At 36.8% G+C, this 25,318-nt stretch overlaps 1 protein-coding gene across 1 annotated transcript in view; it reads right to left on the bottom strand.

The window, feature by feature from the left end:
* The window catches only part of Dgk (diacyl glycerol kinase 1), a 180,219-nt gene that overhangs the window by 100,422 nt on the left and 54,479 nt on the right, over nt 1-25,318 (bottom strand). Inside the window, exon 2 of the mRNA XM_078192934.1 lies at nt 1,480-1,609. Within this exon, the coding sequence (XP_078049060.1) occupies nt 1,480-1,543 (64 nt within the window). The 5' untranslated portion in view covers nt 1,544-1,609. The remainder of the gene's footprint in view (nt 1-1,479; nt 1,610-25,318) is intronic.

Below are 25,318 nucleotides of genomic sequence, written 5' to 3'. Positions count from 1 at the left end.
GCGTAGCGTGAAATTTACGTTGGAAAAAATCATGGAAATTGTTCTGGGACAAATTCGACCGGGGTATTCGGTTAATTTTTCATTGTTGTTGGTGCCGCCGGCAATTTCTCATTTCGGGGACCGATTTTCGGGCGGAAGCGTGAATTTCCGCACGTGAACGCTAATCACGCGGCCCGTCAGAGTACGATCCATCATCGTCCTTCGTCAATCGTCCCGAAAATAGTCTTTGTCCGAAAATATCCTGGCCGTTAAATGCATTATGACGTCGGCGCCGGTTGATTAGGCCGATGGTCTCCTATTATTAGTCAATTCCGCGGCGTTGTTTTCTCTGGAAACAACTGAATCCCAGATGCGCGATCGATCGGGCGTCTACTCCCCACGTTTTCCTCCTTACAACCAGCTCCGGCAATAAACCGACCGAGCCATTAACTTTTTTTTTATCTATCATTTCTTGTCCCGGATCCGTTTGAGAACAGCGTCGCGCCGCGACGAACGAGCCAATATCGCCCCCGATATCGCTCTAATTATCGCCTCGACGGCATCACGAGCTGTCGACTCCCGTTTCTCGAGGTCCGCCCGACCTGTCGAGTATTGTTCTAAGTAATATCGAGCTTTGTTCTCGCCTTTCGGGGATACGTTGGATTTCGTTTGGAAACTGCCTAATTACTGAATCGTTGATCGACTTATTTGGTTCATATTACAGCGTGACGTAATTCGTGCGAAATTAGGGGAGGTTTGGCTAATCGTCTTCGTGGGCTTCCATTTGTTTAGAAAATAAAGATCTCTTAATTCGATAATTTGTAATTGTTTGTAAAAGAAGAATTTGTAATAAAGATTCATTCATGAATACATTTTATCTTAATTTAAATTAAGGGATTGTGTTCAAAATTAAATATGATATAGTCAATATAAATTCAAGTTATCCTTTTCATGGGTGTCAATTTGCTTAGAAAATACAGACTTTGAATCCCACGATTTGTGATTGTTTCATGAGACAAGTCCATGCGAAGTTAAAAGATTTTTAAATTATTTATTTGACATCAAGATTTTGTTGGAAAATACAGATCTTGTTTTGTCATTTACAATTCTTACAATTCTTCTCTCCCTTATGTAAGGTAAAATTTTATTGCAGCGAATGAATAAATCGTTTCATACAAGGATAGATGCAAAAATTTATTAATAATTATATATGATGTAGTTCATGTAAAATTAGATGAAGTTTAAGTCATCGTTTCATTGGTTTCGAATTTATTTTTAAAATACAGGCCTATGAATCTGACAATTTTTACCTACGATAGTGGAACCGATTACTGTGGGACGATCAATTGCTATGCCTTTAATTTGTTTTCAGGTGTAATTGACTTGATGTGTATCGAAAAAGCCATATTAAATGTTTGCATTATTTTATTTTGTTTATTTATGAATGGAAAGATTTCACCGTTGCAAGAAATTGTGTTCGTTATTACAGTTTTTACTTACAAGCTGCCAAGTCCTGGAGCTGTTGAAATTCCGCTGGCGAGAGCTTGTCCCAATGAAAGGCCATCGCTTATTTCTGTTCTCGATCTCCCACAGGACGGACGCCCGCTCGTTGAATGCTCAAGATCGTCACCTGTGGACAGGAGAACGTTGCAGGATTAGGTCATGCTTTTCTGATCTTGTTGTCCAGGGATCCAAGCACGAACCGTTCTAATTTATCGCATTTACTTTCTAACAGAAATTTTGGCTACAACCACCTACAGCAATCTTTTTTTTTGTAAAGCGGGCCAAGGATTAAAGCAATAATTTGAATTTGAATTAGCATTCAACAAGGTAACAATAATTTTTGTTTCATTCAATTATTTATTAACAGTAAACCTACCGAACACTCAAAATGTCTCGCACGTGTTCTTTTATAAAAATTTTAAGACTGAATTCATTTAGTCATCTTGCTATTTTTATTAGATTCCGTGGTTGGATTAACAAATTGATTGAATTATTTTCTACAAAATACTCTTTGTGGTTTGAACAATTTTAAAAGCAAAAATGCGGGAACGATTATTTTGAGCAGCACAATAAGTTTTGGCTATGAACTGACTTTTTGGTCGAATAACAAACCTTTCGAAATTTTTATTATTGTTCTCTGTACTTCTCAAAGTACATGTTACTTTTATTAAATAGCCAGTATATGTGTGGGTGACACGACAGTCACTGTATTGAAAATATTTCACTTATATACGGATAATAGAATAGACGTATCAAAAGGTTGCTCAGTACATAGAAATTGTCTTAGAATATTTTTATAATAACACTGTTGTATACCTTTAACACGATTTGTTTAATTTGAATTCCATATCATCTTATATTGCTTTATATAATTCTTATGAACTATCTTTTATGGTTAGATTGTACTAAGTCTATAGTTGTGATATAAACAAAACAAAAATTTTAAGTTAAGTTAGAAATGAAACATTTGAAATCCTTATAAAAATAATTGTAAATAAGAATATGACTTCAAATGAAATTGCGAAGTAAACATTGTAAAAAAAATGAAATTAATATGGGCTTAAATATATTAATGACGTGAACATTGTATTGTCGTAATATAATATAAGGCGATTGGTATAATGTAAGGAAAATGTAGCTTTTAAGCAACGGTTTAAACAACGAAGATCCGCTAAGGGTTTTCGTCTATTGAAAGAGACGACAGAGTTGTTCTAAATGTTAAAGGGTAAAGAAGCCTAAGAGTTGTCTAGTAGTCGTGTTCTAAGTTTCGATATTTTTATTCTAGTTAATTATTCTAGTCTATAGTTTTCTAATTTTGAACAACTTATTATTAAATATATTCCTACAACATTTAGTTTCGTATTTACAATGAAGCTGCTTCCGAGGCTCGTATAGGATCCGTAATGGGAATTTAATTTCAAATCTAATTTATTAGAACTAAAGTAAAATGCTTAAGTAAAAATTTCGTTAAAAATAAAATTCATTAGAAGTCAAGAAATTATTACGAAGACCGTCTTGCAATCTAATTTATAACAAAAATTACAGTGAAAGCGAATTGATCGTATAAAATTTTCATTTCAAATCTTTATTGAGAGTAAAATCAGTCGATGAATTTGCTTTGAAATCGGTTTTATAAAGTAAACCACGACATAAAATCTGATTCATTAAAGGTAAAATAAATTGGTCAAGTAAATCTGATGTGAAATTAAATTTCTGCTGAATCCTTGTAGAAATGGTATTGCAGCTATAATTACATTCAAAGTTACACTTACTAATGGTGAAATCGCCGTAAAGGTTACCAACGTATAATTCTCAATGTACAGTCGACACGTGTGCACAACTATGAGCGCTTAGATTGTAAAATGGAATATGTTACTTTGCAAACTTTGACAAAAAAAATGTTGCAGATTGTGGTCAGCTAGAAATTTGGAAACAAAGAGTACAAATAGTGCCTGGGGACGACATGCGCGCAGGAGCGTAGTAACCTGGTGGTTTGTACGTGAATTCGGGGGGACAAAGCTTTACATCGCACGCTGCGCAGCCATTCCAGAAACAAAGGCTTCTTCGATCCGCGTAAATGAAAAGGAAGCAAGTCTGTTGCGGTGAAACTCCGTCGGTGCGACATACTGGCTGGATATTGTTAACTGATCATTCTTTGTTAACACAAGAGTTTCATGGAACCGCAGTGTGGTCTGAATAATTATAAACTCAAAGCAACATTTACGGCTTTAGTCATATTTAAACAAAACTTAACAAGACACAGTCAAGCCCGCTTGTGTGCGGTAGATAGGGGCCGTAGGAAAAAAACTGCAGAAAAAAAGATCGCACAAAACAAACCCCGTGAAAACGCACAAAATAAATCGAATAAAAAATTGCACAAAACAACGCACAGAACAAATCGCACAAAAGAATCACATAAAAAATGATCGCACAAAAACCGTTTTGACTGCATTGTATTTGTAAATTTCTATTTTTGAAATAGTAGAAAATAGAAATATGCCAATACAGGTTTTCTTTGAATTTTTGTTTAAACGCCAGTAAAAATGTAAACGTTATTTTGAGTTTATAATTTTTCATAACACTGTAGGTGGCTTCATTTAGCAGAAACAATTTGTATATTTAAAAAAATATCTTTTTTATATACTTCTATATTAAAAAGAATAACAATTTTTTAGTAATATTTAAAAATACGTATGGTATATGTTAAGTTTTCGTTTAGATATCTCTAAGAGTGTAAAAATTACTTTGAGTTTATAATTATGCACAACACCCATTATGGCCAATTAACTTGTTTGAAAAGAATTTTCATTACTGTAAATAAATTATGCGAATTTGTACTCTTCCACAAAGAAAATGTAAGGCTTTGCCACTATTAAGATCCTATGATGGTTCTAAATAAGTTTTGTATAATTTTCATGCAATTGTTCTATAATCTATAATATTTTTGTTACACTAAAGAGTCCAGAATCTCTGTATGCAATGAAATTCTAAATTCTTTATTTTAAACTGATCTCTGCAGATCGGCGGCCTCGTCGGGGAGAAAGAGAAACAATTGGCCCCGGGGACTCGCGTTTCGCGAAATCATTCATCGGCGGAAATTGCGACGGATATGGGAACGGTTCTGCCTGTTTGGTAAGTAACTATTTGTTATTTGTGCGATACAAGTGAAATTATGATCTCGATAATGTGCACGGCGTGCATCTCGTGCAATGAATTTTCGGAAGCCAGCGATGTCGTTTGCGGAAAATACACCGAAATACGAAAAACATGTTTTCCTTCCGTCAATTTCACACCCAACAGACGTTTCATATGCGGAACGCAATTAAGGCAGATATTAATGACGATTTAATTTTGTTGTTATTTGACCTGTAATCGAAGCATTGTTCGAGCCGCGTTTATGCCGACCTTCGAATCGCACGCATATAAATTACCGAATTCTACGAAAGGAATTTTTTAAATATTCGTAATAAGCACAGATAAAAAAGTTAATAAACAGAAGTCCAGGTTTAAAAATGTTATTGCGTTTTCAATAGTATACGATGACTTTCGTGTGCCACTGCATGTAAAAGAACGAACATTAACTTTAATTAATTGCGTCATTGTTTCGCATTTTCCGCAGAGAATTTTTTAGTCCATGCAAGGAATCTTTATTTAATTACCTCGAACCCTGATAACAATGATACAATTCAAACTAAAAGTATATAATTCATATGAAAATATTAAAAAAACCGAAGAATACAGTTTCTTCTAAAATCTATAATATTAGGAGTATCAATCAGTGTTAATTGCTAGTAAACAGCCATCAATTTAAAATACGGAAAACTTCTGAGACAATGATTCATTGAAGAAGCGTTCGAAAATTTTTCCGTCTGAGGAAATCTCGCGAGAAAAAAAAAGTGCAGTTGTGGAGCCTGAGAAAGGGTAGCGAGTTTTCAAATGAAAGTTCGCGGCTCCATCGAGTCCCGGTTCCCATAAAGTTTACGGGTAAATGTAATTTCTGAAGACGAAGCTAAAGGAACAATTTCGCCAGAGGGAACGCCGTCGATGTAAATAGTTGCATAAGATGTTTTTTACATTCCTGAAAACTTGCAGTATCTAGATTTTCACGTAATTTTACAAATATGAAGAAAGGCTGCAACTTCTGTTTTTTCCGTTCACAGTGCAGGGAAATCCTCTTGCGCTCTTTTCGAGGTGAAAGTTTCCCCCTAAAACTGTTCTATAGCGAAAGAAAAAAATAGTTTTTGTGTCCGACACGAAGTACTCTACATGCGCATAAAGTATCATAATTTTCTGGCTACACTGAACTTTCATCACGAGTTTCGAAGTTCAGTAAGAGAAGATGTACGAGCAGCCGCGATAAGGGAAGCGACGGTAATTGCAAACAATAAATTATTATAAACATAAATTGTTCTAATAACGTAAAATTCAATCATTTCTCCAGGAAGTTATTTACAGTGGCTAACAATAGTCTTCGAACACCTTTTAAAACACAGTAACGTTTTTCAAAGTAGACTAAGCTGAAATGCTCTCTTTTAATTTTGTTCTTATTTGAAATGGCGAAACATATGTATAATAACATCGAATGTATTAAAGTTTTAACTTTATAATGTTATATTATATTGTATGATGGACTGACATTAAAAGTCAAGTACACGCGCATAAAGTTTCACAAATTTCTGAATTTCCTCAAATTCACTGGCGAGTTTGAAAACATAATATGAAAGGATATTCCTCTCTATCGAACTGTCTCTCCCTCTCTCTCTTTTGTTGCATTCGAATTCACGATTCGGCTGTTACGGGGTTCGATTCCGTACCGTGCCACCTAATCTGTACACAAAGCGACGCCGATAATAAGCTTTAATCGAGGAACGCGGTGGCGGCACGCGGCGGCGGCGGCACGCGGTCGTTTTAATTCTAATGAACGATCATACGTGATCTCACGATAGAGAACCGCTCTATCCGATGACAATTTACTGGATATTACGTAACCAGCCGCTGGAAATGGAATACCCGCGTGAGGTTTCGATCTATCGGCAACAACGCCGCGGAGTTTACGAATTTGCTGAACACGTCGTTCGAAACCCCACCGTCGAGCTATAGTTCGCAATTTAATATTTTGGACTACGGTTGTGGCCATATATGTGTCGATGCATTAACTTAATAACTCTCCGTAATGCCACGCGACCGACGCCGTAGTCAAAAGTTGACTTTCCGCTGAGTCAATTTCATTAATTAGGCAGACACTCGTTAACTCGTTACAATTTCACCTCCGCTTTGTAACAGAGTCGCACAATAATCCGCTCGACTATTGTAAACGAAAATACGTGAACGAGTGTGTAATTCATTGTGTATTTTGTCCGGCAAATTAACATTTCAGTCACTGGAAATGAATGCTGTTGGGCTGTTCAAAGAAGTTCAATAATGTTTTCTAAAAATAACGAGCAAGAGCTGCATTGCTTGATTTGTGGTTGATGTCATACGACTTGACTTTCTAATTTTAATTTGACTGAAAAAATTCTTTAATGTCATGTAGTTTTGTTAGATTCTGCCGTGGCAATAAAAGTGTTAGAGGACTTTATTCAATTGTTCCTTAAGAAAGAATCTTGATAGTTTCAACAATTTAGAAGTGAAAAATATAAGACTATTCAGCACTATTAATAATCTTTAAGTATTCTACACAGCAAAGCCATGGTTTCATGATTGTTGTACCAGCTAGGACATCGGCTTATCTTTGCGTGATTTCACAAAACTCATAAATCTTTGATTTCTATTAATATAATATACATGAACTACGTTTCTTTAACACGTTGAATACCACGCCAATTTTACAGAGATTGTCCGTGGCGTCATGATGAATATTCTATGGCATCAATAACAAGTTGAGTGCCGGTCACCGGTGACCCTCGTGGCATTCAACGTGTTAATAAATTAATGATAGTAATGAGTAGATCGTATGGGAAACAGTAAAATCATCCGCAATATGAACATAAATTACGATAGAAAAATATCAGTTTCAAACGGAAGAACATCGTAGAACCGCAACAATGAACAGGAGACCGCAAAGATTGCAACCACAGTAGAATTCTCATGAATTAGATAGTATATCACCGGAACTTCGTAGTGTTTTCGCTAGAGGGCACACGTCGCAACCTTTAATTCACGCCGAAAGGGTCTCGAACGAGCTCTTGCACGGCGATAAGTTCCGTCCCGGGCTGCAAAATCGTGAATAAAACCGCCAACTGGAGATAGTTAAGCAAATTTAGCGTTCCCAGGTCGCGGCCATAAGCGAGCAAAGGTTATCAGACCCAAAGATCCTCGACTGGGCCACGAAAATCGAAAATTGTGGCTTTCTTTGCTCATTGTCTGCCATAAATATGGCAGAATTACACCAATGATTGCAAGTAATAACGTCGTACGTTACAAGTAGGGCTTGAACGAAATTGTTAAAGTTTTCAATAATTCTGATGCAAGTTGTTTTTTTAACTATTCCGTTCTTACAAAATAGTTATATATTTACTGAAACTTTTATTCCGCCTATTTAAGCATAAACAGAACATGTTTACTGCGTCGGAAATGAGAGAAAATTCTGGTTGGACACTAACAGTTATTTCGCTTTGAAAAAGTTAAAGTACTTTCAAACAAATTCACCATTTAGTTACTAAAGTAGACGGGTCTTAGAAAGAGTCGATTTATATGTAAACATGCTAGAAGAGTGGATTGATCGGAAATTAAAAAAATCGTTTCTAACTACGTTAGTCAATATGAAAAGAATATGGTCGGAAACTTGCTCTCAATGATTTTAGGATTAGTATTAATGAAAGTACTAAACTAAACTGTACTAAAAATAAATGTTGAGCTCTGAACGTATGTGTAGACAATAGTTTATTGTTTCGTCCAATTAATCTTTCATTGTAACCGTGCCATAAGAAAGGGCATCGATATCACGACTTTCTTAGCCATCCATATTTATTCCGTTTTCAGTTCTTTAAATAATTCTATGTACATTTAAAAATAGCATAATCTTTTATATTTTACTCTAATATATCTCTTACGAAATAAATGTTACATCAGAATTATTATAAATCAAATACGAAATTACTGTTAAAATTGAGATTTTTTGTAACAGTATGAAAGAATCGATGTAAAAATTGACTCAGAACAGAATAAAAATAATTCAACAATTAAAAATACGCTAAACAACTTACATTTATGAGTTTACAGTTAAATTACAATTAAATTCAAACTATGGTTACGAATTTTCACTTCCGCCGGGAAGATTATATTTATTGAAATCATGTACTATTTTTTAAAAAATATGTTTTTAAATTAAGAAATATATTTAATAATTTTCTCTGAAAATGTCTTCATAATTTTAGCAACTATGAGTTACATAAATTGTGAAAATGCATTAATTGAAACCTCAATTGACTTTCCAAGTCATACGTATAGAAAATTATAAAATTACAAAAAATAACTCGATATAATGGTCTGTTCTTTAAATGAACAAATCGAGTTTCATTGTCGAAGAATGGAAAAATTGTTACACTTAAAGAAGACCGAGCGTTGATAGTGGAACCAGAAATCTGTATCGACTAAATTTAACCCCTCTGCTGGTTTAAGCGTTAATAAAGGCACTGGATATAACGGGTGTCGTGATAAATGCTTACCATAAATCCCATCAAACTTGGGGAAAAGTTCGGGACGGGTTCATTATCCGTATGGACGACGATGAAACGACGGTGGATATCTTTATTGCGGGACAGGTATTGATAAGCCTGAATCAGGCAACCGCACAACACGTTAATTATTGCACGGCAATTAATTACGGTCGACGTAATCGTAGCGGCGCAGCATCGTTCGGCGTCACGACGCTGAAAATCGAGAACTCTGGCCGAGGAACGGCCGCATCTGCACACGGTAATCCGAAGTTGCGACGATATCGGTTTTAATCCCGATGCGTTCGCAGTTGATGTCGCGAACAATTTCGTGGATGAAGTAATTAGAAACTCCGGTCTAATCCCGGACAGTCCGCTAGGAAACGAAACACGACCGGCACACCGGGAAATCCCGAAAAACTTCCAATTTCCTTCCACTTGCCGGATTTATTCCACTTGAGCGAGACAAATTTATAAACGGTCGTTATAAATAGATTTTTATCAAATTCCTGTTTTTGCTCGTCGTTTTATATGAAACTCCGAGTGCGAGAGAAATTTATTTCGTTGACCGGAAGATTTGTCGCGATAAAATGAAAATTGTAAGCATTTCATTCACACTTCCATTTCCTAATATTCCACCAAGTGAATTGAATTGAAGTGGAATACGCGAATTTAATAAGAGCATAAAAGGAATAAGCGCACAAATCGACACGTTTACTTATTCATATATACATTTAGACAAAAGAAAGATTAATGTTACTGCGAGATCAAAAAGCACGTGTTGCGCGTACGACTGCTGGATCGAGATGAAGGAAACCAGGGAGCGGAAGAACAAAAGCTAGCGGGACTTTATTAACAAACGCGCATATCGATTACTCGGTTGCAAGGGCCAGTGCTGCCCAAGATCACTAGATCTAGCTGATTCCCTAGGAATAACCATATTTCCGACAATTATGTTAACCATCTTATTATTGATGGGTATGTATTGCCATCTAATTATACTTGTCATAATTGTTTTAGAAAATATTTTTTAGATACGTTTTAATATAACAGGATAATTGAGTAAATATATTAACAATGATAACTTAATAGCATTTACAAACTTACAACTAATAGCTAAGGATTTCTTAATGCATTTTTCAATCTATTTTTAAGAGATTTAATCTATTTTGTTATCCAATTAGTTTCTTTGGTATTATTTAAAACAAGACTTTTAAGTAATTTCCGAATATAACTGAGATATTGACAATTGTTACTTCAGTTTGACGATAAACCATACATTTTTTTTATTTATTTTTATTCAGTCTCACGACTAGGAGTTGTTGCACTTGATGATAAATTGTTCATAAAATGTATTCTCAACCCTAGAATAACTCCGTGGGGTTCTTGGCAACTCCAAAAAATTTTTAATTTGTGTATAAACATATAAATAAATACTTAAACATTGGGATTACATACTATATAACCAATAATATATATGTATAATAATATATGTAACATATAATAATAATAATAATAATAATAATAATAATATGTATGCTCTATTATATTTTGAAAATAATAAATAATATTTTAATTATTGATATTTTTATTTGGGACGACCGCTACAATGTTACGTATATCGAAGAATAGGAGGGTGATGATATTTTAAAGGACGCTTTAATTTGCTTGATGACCTTTTACCGACGAAAGATAATTTCACTATGGATACTAGAGTAGAACGATAAAAGTGTTTTAAATCGGCGAGTTTCGTCCCGGGTATAGCGATCGTTCCTCAAGATTATCCCCTAAGGAATTATTCGCGCCAGTGAAATACCGAAACGGATGTTTTAAAGCTTCTTTGCTGCGGTCTCGAGAGTTTCCGCGTCGTTTCATGCCGAATCGGCTTCATTTACGGCGAGACGCGGCGCGGCGGCGTGTTTTAAACAGCGATCTTGTATATCATGTAAAATGGCAAAGTCGTTAAACACGTTTACGTTAAACCGAATTTATAACTTCATCGAAAAAGCAATATAAAAATTTCGGAACAGAAAAGAAGGGAGAGATAGAGATAGAGATAGAGAGAGACAGAGAGAGAAAGAGAGAGTGGGAGAGATCCGGGGTTATTAAGCGATTAGAATAATTGGCGCGGATCGGTACACCGGATTAATATTTTCTAGTAGCGCGAAGAGGCTCTTAAATAGTTTACGATTCACCCAGCCGTCGATTACGTAAGATCATCTAAAATGTTCAATGACTATTAAACTGATCGCGTTGATCGCCTGAAATTTTAGATTTTGTATCATGGGTTGAAATATTGTCCGCAGAACTGTTGTTCCAATTTATGGAAATTCAAAACCAATTTCTTTCATTATTTTTTCATTACAGACGTGTTTTCATCGTACAAAGTTTTGAAAAAGTTAATTACTTTTGATAGTCAAAATAACGTAGCAATAAGGATGCTAGTGAGAGACTGTTTTTATAACATAAAGTCCGGGACCAACCGAAAAGGAAAAGGGATCAACCCCCAAGGGGATGGGCTAACGAAAGGAGTGGGGGTTAATAAGAAGGCAATGGGGTCAAAGTAGAGAGTGGAAGAAGCTAAAACAGAACAGGGAGGCGGTAATACAAAGGGAGGCAATACAAAAGAGGGCGGTTCAACCTCAAAAAGAGAGGGCTATAGCAGATGGAGAATGGGCAATTACAAAGGGGGAGGTGGTAATCACAAATCAGGAGGGGCTAATACAAAAGAGGGTGGGTTCAATACAAACTGGGGAGGAGCCAACTGCAACAAGGGCAACTCAAAACGGGGAGGGTCCAATGGGTTGTATAGAGATCGTATACATTGTACGAGGTCAATGCACTATCCTCCGAGTATGGCGTGGGTTTCCGACTAAATAGGTGAGTTTCTTATTAATAACATTTTTGACATTTCTCAAACAAACAATGCTTTACGTCCTTTAACAGGGTCATTTGTCAGTAACATAACTTTCCGAATCATTCGCTGAATTCAGTTCGGACATGGAATTATTTATATTACTATATTATTTACGTACTTCGAAGGGGTTACTTATTGTTAATTCTCACTGTGGACATGGTATAAAAATTTCATACGGCGCACATGAAGTAGCATACACACCAGAAAATTAAAACTGTTATCACAGTTAAACTATTTCCTATTTCGTATCAAAAAAATTATTGGGTATTCTACAAACATTCTAAAATAAGCGTATTTCTTAAAATTTTGACTGTTACGCAATAAAAAAAATTCGAAAAATTCATCCTGCAGGACTTATTTATTCCTTCGAGCGTGGCTCGAAGCCTGAACGTAGCCCCCTTCTTTCGTCGCGTCCCGGAGCGAAGCAGAGTTCCGCTCGCTGGCTCGACTTTTCTGTAGCATATTGAAAGTTCCTTCGTTCGCCTTTCATTGGTCATAGTTTTTTGTTAATAACACGTAAACAAAGATACTTTTCTGCTAAGGAAAAAATTACTTCAAATGACCTTAGGAAACCCTCATTTCTCGGAGTTACAATAATTCTGACTCACTCTGTATATTGCATATAAATTCTGAAGTATTTACTCAATGTAAATAAAAATAGTACGAGTTACGTAACATAAATAGAATATAATAGGTACTTTTTCCTTAGTAATTCAATCACCGATAAGCTAAAATCGTCCATCGTTCCGTCGATTAACGGGAAAATCTCCAGCGACGCGTGTCCACCAGATAAGCCTAAAGAAACTTACTGCGGGAAAACGTAGGCAACACGGCGAAGATAAAGGGAATGGAGGAAGAGAGAGTGAGAGTGAGAGCGGTTCGTTCATAACAGAGGCGCCGTTAATTCCCGTCAGAGAATCGGGCCAATCGGGGTGTAACGATATAATTCGATCGGGTGGGCACGAGCAGCCGTTGTCTGTCGCTTGGAGCCGACTAATGCAATCGCTCCGCAGTCTCGTCCTCGATAGCTCGTGTCGCTTTAACGAGCTCCCAGCCTCGAATAACGAAACTTCCATGGGGATTTCGGTTGAGGATGTAGCCCGTGCCATCCTACTGCTAATAACGCGGCATCGGTGTCGCGTTTGGTGTCGCTTGACAGCGGGTTCGATCGCTTCGGGACCCTACGTCGATCCTTGACACGTTATAAAGCACGGGGCACCAGGATTGCGTAATCTTTATTACGGACAACGAAATTTTTCCATCAAACCCGCCCTTGCGGCCGATTGACAGCGCGCTGCTGCCCCTTCTGCAAATATAGAGGGTGCACCATTCGTTCCACATTGACCAATCAATCTTTTGAGGCGTATGATAACGTGCTAGGACAGTGGAAAAATAATCGAGGTTTCGGTCGCTTTAAACTTTGTCAGCTATTTCGAAACTAAATTGTTGTTTCAATTTCATTGGCGGCTCCATCGTGGAGCGTGCGGTTCGGTTTATTTATTTGACTAAGTGGTTATTGTTTCTATTATTTCGCGATGTCCATTTGGTACCGTTAACGTACGAACATGCATGCTCGACTTGTTTTATCGAGTGCTACCAAAGTGGAATAACATCGCCAAATTGCTTTCAGAATTAATCAAAACAATTCAAATAAGGATCGTTAAAATATATTTTTAACGATTTTATTTCATAAGTATGGGGATCAATACCTTCTATAGAGATTAGTTTTCTTATTAGCTATGGCAGTGTGGCAACAGGTAACAGAGGGAGAGTGAACATAAAGGTGCCTTCTTGCCACGTGAGTGTTATACATGTGTATGTCAGTCGAATGGATATTTTTCTTGTTAACAATAGTGTACAAAGTACTCACTCTGTACAAGAGAGTATCTACCTAATATACCAATGTACCAATTTAATATTTATATTTATTATAAATTAAATTTGATTTACATTATGATTTGATTTAAATTATGTATATATAAAGTGATATATTTTTCGATAACTGTTGCGTCGAGTCCGCGTACGCAATTGTCGCAGATCACTCGAAGGCGCGTGTGTTGAGATGAATGAGAGAATCAACGAGGTTTTGGTAATTAACAATTTATTAAAGGTTCAATGGTATTCGAAATGGGAAATGTTTCGGTTGTGACGGTTTGAATGCTGGATCGTTGGGTGGTAGCGATGCCTTGTTCTTCGTTGCCTTGGTGGTTGTTTCCCATGGTTGCTGCTTGATTGTCGCTGCGTCACTGCCGATCACCCTTGTTTCCTTCCTGCGTTACTCTCACTCCTGACTGTTCGTCTGACTGCTTCTAAAACAGTACTGCCTGATTTCTGAAAAATGCCTTATATTTATACGAATTTGGTGATCCGGTAAAGAACCAATCACGATCAATTGTTTGAAGGGCGCTTGTAGGCCCGTGTGGTGGTCGGTCGGTCGTCCGATGGATTTTCCGAAGAGGAGCGGCTTCGACCGATTTATGGTTTTAACATTTCCTGCACTCGCAGAGCCTTTGTGTTGAATATTTTCTTTTTCAGAATTGTTGTTCCGAGACGGAACAATAACTACTTCGACACACTGAAACAATGTAACTTTTGTATAAGCTTTAAAATTCTACGAAGAAATGTTCTCAAAATGTTATTTTTGCATTCATAAAATTTTATAGCTATCTTAAGGAAAGTATTTAGAATTGAATGAAATATTGTAAAGAAATGAATAAATATTACGAAAAAGTTTTGTGGAACGATTTAAATGGGACACCGCGTATATCGAAGCTTCGATGAGCCCTTGGCTCGATTAGTTTTGCCAATTAAACTGTCCAACTGTTCGACGAATTCTATTCTTTCTCGACGGTCTACTTTCATTATCGTTACGCAAGGCTCTGTATTATTGCAAGGAACGATCGAAGGATATCGGCGAGTCCATCTCGCTTCCAATTAATGGATACTCTTGCCGGTGTAATGGCAAGACTTAGGGCTCGTTGGGAACTTGTTAGCATCATGCTTAGTATTGCTCCACGCAGAGTTTGATTGTTTCGAAAGTTCTGCTCAAATCGTGATGAGCATATTTTGCGAAGGGTGACGCCGCGATACTCCTACCAGCTGATAACGAGGCATCCTTGATGTCTTACAGCTCCTCGTCACTACCTTTAGAAACTCTAATCTCTGTCGATACCGAATTTCAATAGACGACTTGTTATGCGATGAAAGTTAAGAGATCCTTAGCATCTATAGACGATTGTGGACGTTCAAGCAGTTTTAAATAAACTTGCGAATATTCATGTAAAATAAAAATTGTTCAAATTAATTCTAAGAAACGTAAATTATATGAAAATGTATTTTCTCTTTGAAGAGATTTAATAAGTTGAAAAGACATGGCAATATCGTTCAATTCTTTTAATATGTTTACGCTTTGATGCGTATTGTATATAATTCATTATATAATATAATTCATCTAGTTATGGCTTAATGAAAAATGATTTACCTGAACTGATTTGAAAAAATGATGTCTCTACTTTTAGTACCACTAAATTGTTCTGCACGAAAAGAATTGGCTTTAGAAACATATAAACAGCAAAAATGAAAGAATTATAACATTATCAATGGAAGATTGTGAATATTTAAAGGATTCTAGTTCTGTAAAAAGATATAAGGAGTTTTCTAGAATTCGTTTTAATAATGCCAGTCCCGTTTTTTTTTTTTTTTAATAAAACCTTGTAAGAAAACATGTTGTTCCGCATCTTCTGTACGTTCTTTCACGTCGCGATTCTACTATAAACAATGAAACGTTTCATATAATTATACAAATTAATTACATGGACCAGACTCATGTCATTTGGTTGTAAAACGATCCAGTGAATCCTTTATGTCAACACTTCGAAAGCTCGCGAATGGAACACAAGGGCGAATGCGAAAATATGTTTGTCCACGGCAGTGTTTATTCTGTTCCATTTTACCGTGTTTCTGGACCGCCGCGACGCGTGAAAAATAGAAACGTCGGCGAGAAGCGCGATCCTCGGCGAGACTTATAATTCTTGTCGTTTAACGACCACAGCGAATTAGTGACGGGGCCAGGAGCGAAATTTGAAAAGCGTCCGCAGTAACGAACACGCGGTCATGTCACCGTTCTCGTTCCCCGGGGAACTTCGTGACCAATTTACTTGACGGTTCGTTGGAACAGCACTTAATTGTATTAACCAAACTCCGAAGAATCCATTACTTCGTGCTGGTCTTTTATTATGGATGCCGCAAACAAACGGGCCGAATTATCCATCAGCATGCTACCTCACGAATTGGCCTTTCAACCTCCGAATCAGCGAGATTTCTTCACCGAATAGTGAAGTATCGACTACTGTGATACTGACCACTTTTCAACTTTAATTTTAACCCTTCGCACTTGATTGGCAGCTTTGAGGAACCGCTAAAAATAATTGTCATATCACGTTTCAAAATAATATTCCCATTACCAAATTTGTTTACGTTTAACGCTACGTTTACTGGGCGCCAAAGATAGTGGTTTTATATTGCGTCATAAAAATAACAATCTTTGACAAGGTGTGGGATGTGAAGTACTTTGTTGTAGGATGTGAACAGTTCAAAAGTCTACGGTAAGTCATCTTTATTATAGAATCTTTTGATCGATAAGACAATATAGTTGATTTCTACAGAAATAAACAGTAGATAGCAGCATTTGTTCAGAGGTAATTGTTTTCTCTTAAAAATACATTTACATTTTTCTCTTGTTTCTTTTCTGGTTCAGATCATATGTATATTCCTGTTGTAATAAAAATTGTGTTTTACATTATAATTGTCATTGTTTTTTTTTTACAGCTACTATGCGAAACTCTTATTTATCCCAACTTTGAGGTAAGCGGACTGATTGACTTTAAAGCCGTCCATATGTGCTGTTACGAGTCGAGGGCCAGTTGCACACGTGGTCGGAAGTAAATGAATTTGTATTGATTCTAATTTTGCCTCGTAACTTCAAAAGAAATATTAATCGATACACCTCGAGCGGCAAAGGTGTATCTTTGTGGGATCGTTACCAACAACTGACTCGAACTGGGAAATGGAATGAAATAACTTGTGCACTGAATTGCAAGTAAAACTAATATAATCTAACAACTTTAGTCTATTACAAGTGTGTAAGTGTAGTGTACGATTCGCGATAGTCTTAAGGCACGCTCCCTGATTTACGCAGCAAGTCGGTGGGAGTTAACTATTGCTCGAAGGACAACTCGGCTCGATCTTGCTACGTTTCGCGTCGCGATTTGACTTGAAAACTGCCCGTCTCGCGTCGCGATTTGATTTGAAACTTAGCGATGAGGAGAAAAATCTTAGCCCTTTTACATGCAGCTGAACTAGGAAATTTGGTAGTGGGGACTAGGCCTACGTGATCAGATCATACCGCGGATGGTACCGAGAATCGGGGACGCGTGACCCTTCTTGAACTCGCGTCTATACGGCAGATTAGAGTGAGGACTGGGCCTATGTGACCAGATCATACCGCGGATGGTACCGAGACACGGGAACGCGTGACCCTTCTTGAACCCGCGCCTATACGGCAAATTAAATATTCTAATTTTGGAAGAAAGGACCGTATTCACCGTCGACGTTATCTAGTGTATGCCCTCAAGAAGGAAAGAAAAACGTCGGGAGAAAATCTCCGTACGTAACAGTTCAATCTAACTAAACAAATTCATCATAAATGTATATTAACGATGTCAATAATCGCGAATTTAAACATTTTTTACAAGTCATTTTGACGCGTTTCATAAACTTAGCTTTAAACAACTGTTAACATAACTGTAGTATGTGTCACGAGACTCAATTTCACATGCATGGAAAGGAAATGCTATACGTGAAAGAAACTATTTTAGATTTAGGATTAAAATGACATCGGCTGCAAAGGGTTAATTCAACTCTGCAAATTGTATCCTCTTTCTTTCGTCTACCAAGTATCACAGTAAGATTATTCTAAGAACTTCGAAAACATATACTAAACTGTTCTATTCTTTTATTATTCATTTGTATTGTTTTTGAATTATTTTTTATTATTTATTTGTCAATTGCAATTTTCGCAGACAGATTTTTAGTTACTTTTCGGTAAACTAGTTCCTTTAATATTTTGAAAAAAATGTGGGTCATTAGGTCCAATTCTCAGAAAATTATTCGCTCCGAAAAGTGTCTAGATTTAATTCTATATAAATCGCTCAAAAGGTTTACTAGGGTTGGTTTGTTGCATGCAATATTAATAAAACTATAAGAAATAAATTGAATTTTAATTTGATCTGATCCCTTTCGATAATAAAAGATAATTGATTATGCGAAATTGCAATTTTAAAGCACGAAGCAGTTAATTTCAGCACAAAAACAAGTGTCCGTTTAATTTAAATTTAAACCGATTTGGTTTTCCATGAGAATATACGATAAATAAACATATAAAGATTACATTTTCAGCTCGTCTCGCGAAACACTTTATTCTGCTGCAAAATGGAAATTTCCATTTAATTTAATTATAATTCGATTTAGTTGTTTCGTGATAATATAAAACAAATAAAGGTGAGAAAATTACTTTTTTGTTTGGTTCGTGAAGCGTATCATTTCATCAGCGAAAACGAATTTTCGCTGAATTTAAATTCATTCGCGTATTATTTCCTACGATACTATAACGCAAACAAAGCTGAAACATTGCTTTCTTGATTTACCTCATGAAGTCCTAGATTCTACTATAATAATAATGTTTGACGGAGGTTTGATTCGGTCCAGATTTCCATGACACTATAAGACAAATTAGGATAAAACAATTGAAGTTTGCTCGATGGCGAACATGTTTATTAACAGCCAATCATAAAAGCTAATTTTTCGTTTAATTTTAATTCTGTTTAAATGTTCGCCACCCTAGAAGAACAAATTATACTGAAGATAAAATTGCAGACAACATATGGACCATTTATTTTGAAAGTGGTGTAAATCCATTTTCTCTTGTTCCGAGAAAATAAAAAGTTAACATATCTGTTAATTAAAAAATTTAGGCAAATTATATGAAGTTTGGCAATGTTTCTAGTGTTTTATCAATATGTAATTTTGTTATATTTTGTTTTTTACTTACGGGCTGCAAATGGACTTAAACCACTTTTAAAATTAGACAATTGCAAAAATCGATTCATTTCAATTTTTAAAAATCAAATATCACTTAAAATATACTTTATATTAATCCAATTTTTTTTTACAAATAATGATACGACATAAAATAGAAGTAATATTTTTAATTTTAGACGCTAATTACATTGTTAAAATTACAAGATATGGATAGTATTTACTTATGCTCTGTATGTAGCAGTGTTTCGTAATATGCATGATGCACCGGAGGTATATAAGGTAATAACTGCTTGATGTCATTATATGTTCCATAAGTAATAGGCCTGACATCTTGATACAAAGGCACCAGGGCAATTTTTTCAAATTTTAGCGGTCTTCCAGAATGTGTAGGTAATAAATTTATAGTTTTAATTTTTTTGTCCTTCATCGATGTTTTATATAGAATAGTGTATGGTGCACTTTTGAGAAACCTCATCCAATATACTTGCAATCAATTTACCTGTTCTCCGTTAGTGTTTTTTCTTATCTGTTTTTTAATTGTATTTTGAAGATTTTTTATTGAAACGAAATTCTCTCGTTTCATTTCATGTACAATGAATTTATCATGTTGTCACGTAATATGACACGTAATATAAAACAAATGTAAAATAACAGGCAACTGATCGGCAACCATCTGCTAAGCCACCTACCACTGTCAATTGGACTTACACCACTTTCATAATCGATGATTATGCAATTTCATTTACCGACCAATTTTAAATTGTACAAAACATGGGAATTTTTAAAAAAATTAAACACGGACTAGTTATACATAAAAAATTTACATTAAATTAAGCATGAATTACGTGATATCTCATTTTTTTCAAAAATGGACTTACACCACTTTCAAAATAAACGATCCATATAGTTAAACTCTAAATATTATTAGCCGAGTATGTAGCCAGACAGTGACCCGACTTCATCCATTTGCGACCAACGTTCCCGCTTGATTATGAAACTTCAGGACCTACAATTTAGCCTTTCGTATTCGTTGAAATTTCAAATAAATACGTTCGACGCGTGCAAATCGATCGTCGCTATTTCATCAGGTCCTGATTATTTGTCCTGAAATATAACTTCACGTGGATAAACGATTTATCCGCGGCGGTGATCGCTGAGAAATTATCATCTTTGCTATGTTCGCGTGCTCGTGCGAATTCGAAATCTGTATTTTTTCACACGCGTGCCGGATAAATAGCCGGCCTCGCGAACATTCAATAGCGGCAGCGGATATTAATGCGCGCGGTTAAATATCTTCCAGTGGATTTGTATTTCAATTTGTAGCCACGGTCGCGCGGATACCGGCGTTTTTAACGAGCTTTTCGCCGACAGTAGAATTCGCATCGTGGTCACGCAGCCGATTTGAATTTTAAATTCCCGTTGATCGCGCCGGAACGTATTTCTTCCCGTTTTTCTTTCGCGAAATCGCTTCGTCGGGAATTTTGATCGCGTTCACTCCTCTCCACAAGGTTCTACGGCTTCGAACGCGCGCCGCCACGGAGCTCGGAAAAATTCTCTCGTGGCTCGAACTACCATGGATTCGAAGATCGCGGTTTGCACTTTACAGCGATGCTAGAAAATTTGTCTTGCAGTCTCCCTACGGTATAAAGTAACGTTTCGTGTTCTGAGCTATTTATAATAGTTTGTAGTACGCGCCTAACCAATGTCTATCAGTTCAGCCGAATAAGTAAGCAATTAACTTTGTTTTAATAGAGAACACATTAACCCCTTGTCCTTGCCACTTCGTCGTTCGTAATAATTTCTCTATTTGACCGAGACAATGTTTGCTCCTTATGTCTTTATTTACTTCGATTTCTAATAATTATTACATAAATTAATTTTATTCTTCATGGAGTAAAAAAATTAATTCAGATTTAATAGACAATGTACGAAATGTTCGTGAGTCTCTCTTGTTATAATGTAAGGTGATAAAGATATTTGCAGTACATCTCTATGTATGTGTTTGGGGTGCCTTTTTTACGCTAGAATCTTTTACCTTGAAAAGGAACAATCGGTTTCAGTCTGTAAAATGTGTTCTTCTATTTGCTATTTCTATATGCTTTCTGATATACTAAACACTTCTTAAATCGTGCAATTAAAATGTGCATTTTCTCGTTAAAATTCCCTGCTCTACAATTTCCCGCCCCCTAACTCTAGAAATTATCTGCCTATAAGATTTTTAAAAGAGTGATTTTGAAATAATCTTTGCAGCTGTGACTTTCTTTAATTATTTATTGGACTGTCTCGTAATACGTGATGCGATTGAAGTTATTACTGTTACTATTTACTTAGTATTTACTAGTGAAAACCCTTTGTTACGGAGATAAAGAAAATACGATAAGTTTGTAATTAATGGTGTAAGTCGACAAGTGAAGTACAAAATCTAAGAAATCAGAATTACGGTTAACATTTCTACTTATATGATTTAGGCTACCCTATTCGTGAAATGCAGTTCTATGAGTCAGAAAACAAAAAAAAAACGAAAGTACTCATTTTCCTGTTACGAATTCATACTATACTACCTTTCATCCGAATCGTTTGCCCTTAAAATTTTCAGTCAGTAAAATTAAAGTAATTCTGTGCTCAGAACTTTCGCACCTGTGGCTCTCTTTAGCGTCTGAAATATCATAGCTTCCTCTCAAAATGTTGTTTTCGCATTTTGCCAATAACGAGTAAGCGGAGGCGGCAGAATTAGAGGAACTTTTGCAGCGTTTTGCTCGTTATGTCGATAGAAAGGAACCGATCGGACAATGCCGCTTTTTAGTCAACGAGCGACCGGAAGTCTAGTTATGTATCTCGTCGGTGAGATCAAAGGGACGCGGCGCGTAAAGGTGCGGCGGTGCAGGTTTAAGGAAGATCCGAGCGGGGCGAAAGATGCTTTTCCAAGGGGAGGGTGATGCTAGGAGAACGAATCAATACGTACTAACCGTCTGGAACGCGTTTCGACTGGCATCTCGCCGTGACAAAACCAAGGACTCGATCTAACCCGAGGGCCTCTTCGCCTGTCGGCGTCAATTAAATGCACGGAAAATTATTCTACCACACAATGCTATTAAAAAATATAATTTGTTTAATATACACTACAACGTCGACAGCCTTTGTCTTACTCGATAAGCATTGAATGTAACGCTCTCTGGTACGTAACCAATGAAATAATAATACATCAAAATTACAAGTATCTGCTGCCAAAGAAGAAATTACTAACTTTAATTAACGCTTCTATGAACGTTTGAATCAGCATATTAATCTACTGGTGAATTAAACTTTAAGGAGATTGTATCACGTAACAGAATATTCTCATATCTTCTTATCTTAGCACATTTTTAACATAGAATACATGTTACGTCAAAGTTTCACGTCAACATAATTACTGAAAATTCTATATGAAAATTGATTGTGATATTCGGCAAATATAATAAAAGAAGTTACAAACGTGCAGACATTACGTGCGACAGACCCAGACGAAAACCCTTCAAGAATAAATCACGGCCTTGACAATACGAGACAATTAGAAACTACTTCAGCTGACAGTTTCCCACTTCTCCGTTAAGACGGCTTCAGGACACACCTAGAAACCAATTAGAACATTCGACCGCCGCCACTCAGATTCATACATAACCATTCACGGCAGAGCTGAATTGATGACGAATATAACGTAACCAGAATTGACAGAACACGATAAATAGGGGTTACCTTGAAATCACCGACCGTTATTTCAACGACCATTATTTCACCGACAATATTTTCATCGACACGGTTTTAGCGACACCGCGTTTCACCGTCACATTTAAATCGTCGACAAATGTATACATCGACTCTCTTTTCACCGATAAGTGTTATCATCGCCACTTTTTTTATAAGAAATGTTGAAATATGGACAATAATGATGTGTTCATGTTACTCCTTTTTTAGTCAATATTTTTATTAATTGCAATACATTAAATGTCGACTTTAACGAAGGTAAATCAATTTAAATTGACATTTGTACATATAAACTATATGGGTTTTAAAAATAATTAGTTGATTATAATATATAATATATTTATTTTCAGTCTCACGGCCAAGAAATAGGACTTGGTTTACACAAACCTAACTCTACAATTCTATCTTAACCTTTCATTCATTATATACATTCTCATTCACACACTTATCTCATATACCTACTGACTAAAAACCGTTTCTTACTCTAAAATCCTAATAAAACCTTCTCCTTTGCCCTTTCTTTTCTCTTTTTATCTACCTTGCCTGGGCAAGGCTGGCATTCCTCCACCTTCTCGTTCTTTCTACCGCTTACTACCTCCTCGATCATCACTCCTCTTTCCGTTTTCCTGCAATCTCTTACGAGATGCTCCAGTGTCCCAAACTTCTCCCCACACAGGTCACAGTTTCTTTCTTCCTCTTTCTCCCAATATCTGTTCCATCTTTCCATATTTCCACATCTTGCTCTCGCTACTAATTTCTGGCATCCTCCTTTACCTTCCCTGCTCAGGTACTCTGGAAGAACCCAGATTTTTATTTTTTGGTACCGCGGGTTAAATTTCTACTGTACCACTTTGCGGAATCGCTTCTGCTGCTGCACCTCTACATCTCTATTCCTTAACCTTGAACCCACATCTTCTCCACTATCCCTCAACCGATTTACACCTTCTTGGCTCCATCCATTCCTCTTAAAATATTCCTTCCTTTCCATTCTGCTTTTGATTTTCAGCTCCTCATTTCTCTCTTTTTCCTTCAGACACTCTGCAGCAATTCCTCTTTCACCACCTCTCTTCAAATTCTCCTCAAACCTTATAGCCCTATGTCTTGTACACACGTTAACTTTCACTCTCTTTGTCTCCTCCAGCACTATGTTACTTGGCGTAGTAACATCTAGGCCCAGTGTCCACTTTATATATCTTAATTGCACTCGCTCTACTGCTTCTCTTTCTCTGTACCCCCATAATTCTACTCCGTATAGTAACACCCCCAGTACCAACATATCAATTCTCATTCTAAAATTATCTTTAAATATCCTCTCCCTAATGCCCCATGCCTGATTTAAAACTACGTTTGCCCTCTTCGCCCTCTCTCTAATATGCCTATCCATATTACCGTTCCTCTGGAGTATTATCCCCAGATAACAGAATTCCTGTACCACCTCTATCTCCCTTCCCTTCCATTTCCATTGCGTTTCCTTGTTCTTGCCTCCCCCCTTTCGGAATATCATTGCTTTCGTTTTCTCCACATTGAGCTTCAGTTCCTTCCTGTCCAGATAATTCTCCAATCTCTTCATCATACTTTTTAACTCCTCTTCTCTCTTCGCCACCAGCACCACGTCGTCTGCATATGCCAGAGTCCAAAATCTAAGATTCCCTGCGTCGATCCCCCCCAAAATGCCTTTCCTCATGTGCTCTTCCATATCTGCCAAGAAAATAGTGAACAGTGAGGGACTGAGCGAGCAACCCTGTCTCAATCCCTCGCCTGTCCAGAACTCTTTAGTCATTTCCTCGTCTGTCTTCACCACATTTCTCGTTTCCGTATATATTTCTTTAATCCTTTCCGTTAGTCCTTTCCTCACACCCCTGTCTGCCATGGCGTCCCAGAGCTTACTTCTCTTCACTGTGTCGAAAGCAGCTTTCAAATCTATGAACAATGCGTACACCTTTCCTTTCTTTTTCATCGTTTCCCTTTCTACCACATGCTGTAGTATGTACGCATTGTCGATCGTCCCTCTATGCTTCCGAAACCCCGCTTGCGTATCTGGAAAAATGCCCTTCTCTTCCACATCCTTCCTCAATCTTTCATTTAAGATTGCCGCGTAAATTTTATAAGCTGTGCAGAGCAGGCTTAGACCTCGATAGTTCCCCGGTACTTCTGCATTCCCTTTTTTATAAATCGCGATAATGCCCGCTCTCCTCCAATCTTCCGGGAAGCTTTCTCCGTTCCAGACCTTCTTTATCATTTCTTTTAGCTTCCTCCTCGTCTCACCCTCACTATACAACCACGCTTCGTTCGGGATATCATCCCCTCCCGCCGCCTTCTTCTTCCTCAGGTTCGTTATCAGTTCCTCTATTTCCTCCTCCGTCAATTCTGGTTCCGTATCTTCTGTCTTTTGGAGCACTCTTTCCTCTCCCTTTACTCTCTCTTC

This window comes from Augochlora pura, chromosome 10 (assembly GCF_028453695.1).
Source record: "Augochlora pura isolate Apur16 chromosome 10, APUR_v2.2.1, whole genome shotgun sequence".
NCBI lineage: Eukaryota > Metazoa > Arthropoda > Insecta > Hymenoptera > Halictidae > Augochlora > Augochlora pura.
The sequence above is the reverse complement of the archived record's forward strand: the minus strand, read 5'-3'. Positions and strand labels throughout refer to the sequence as shown.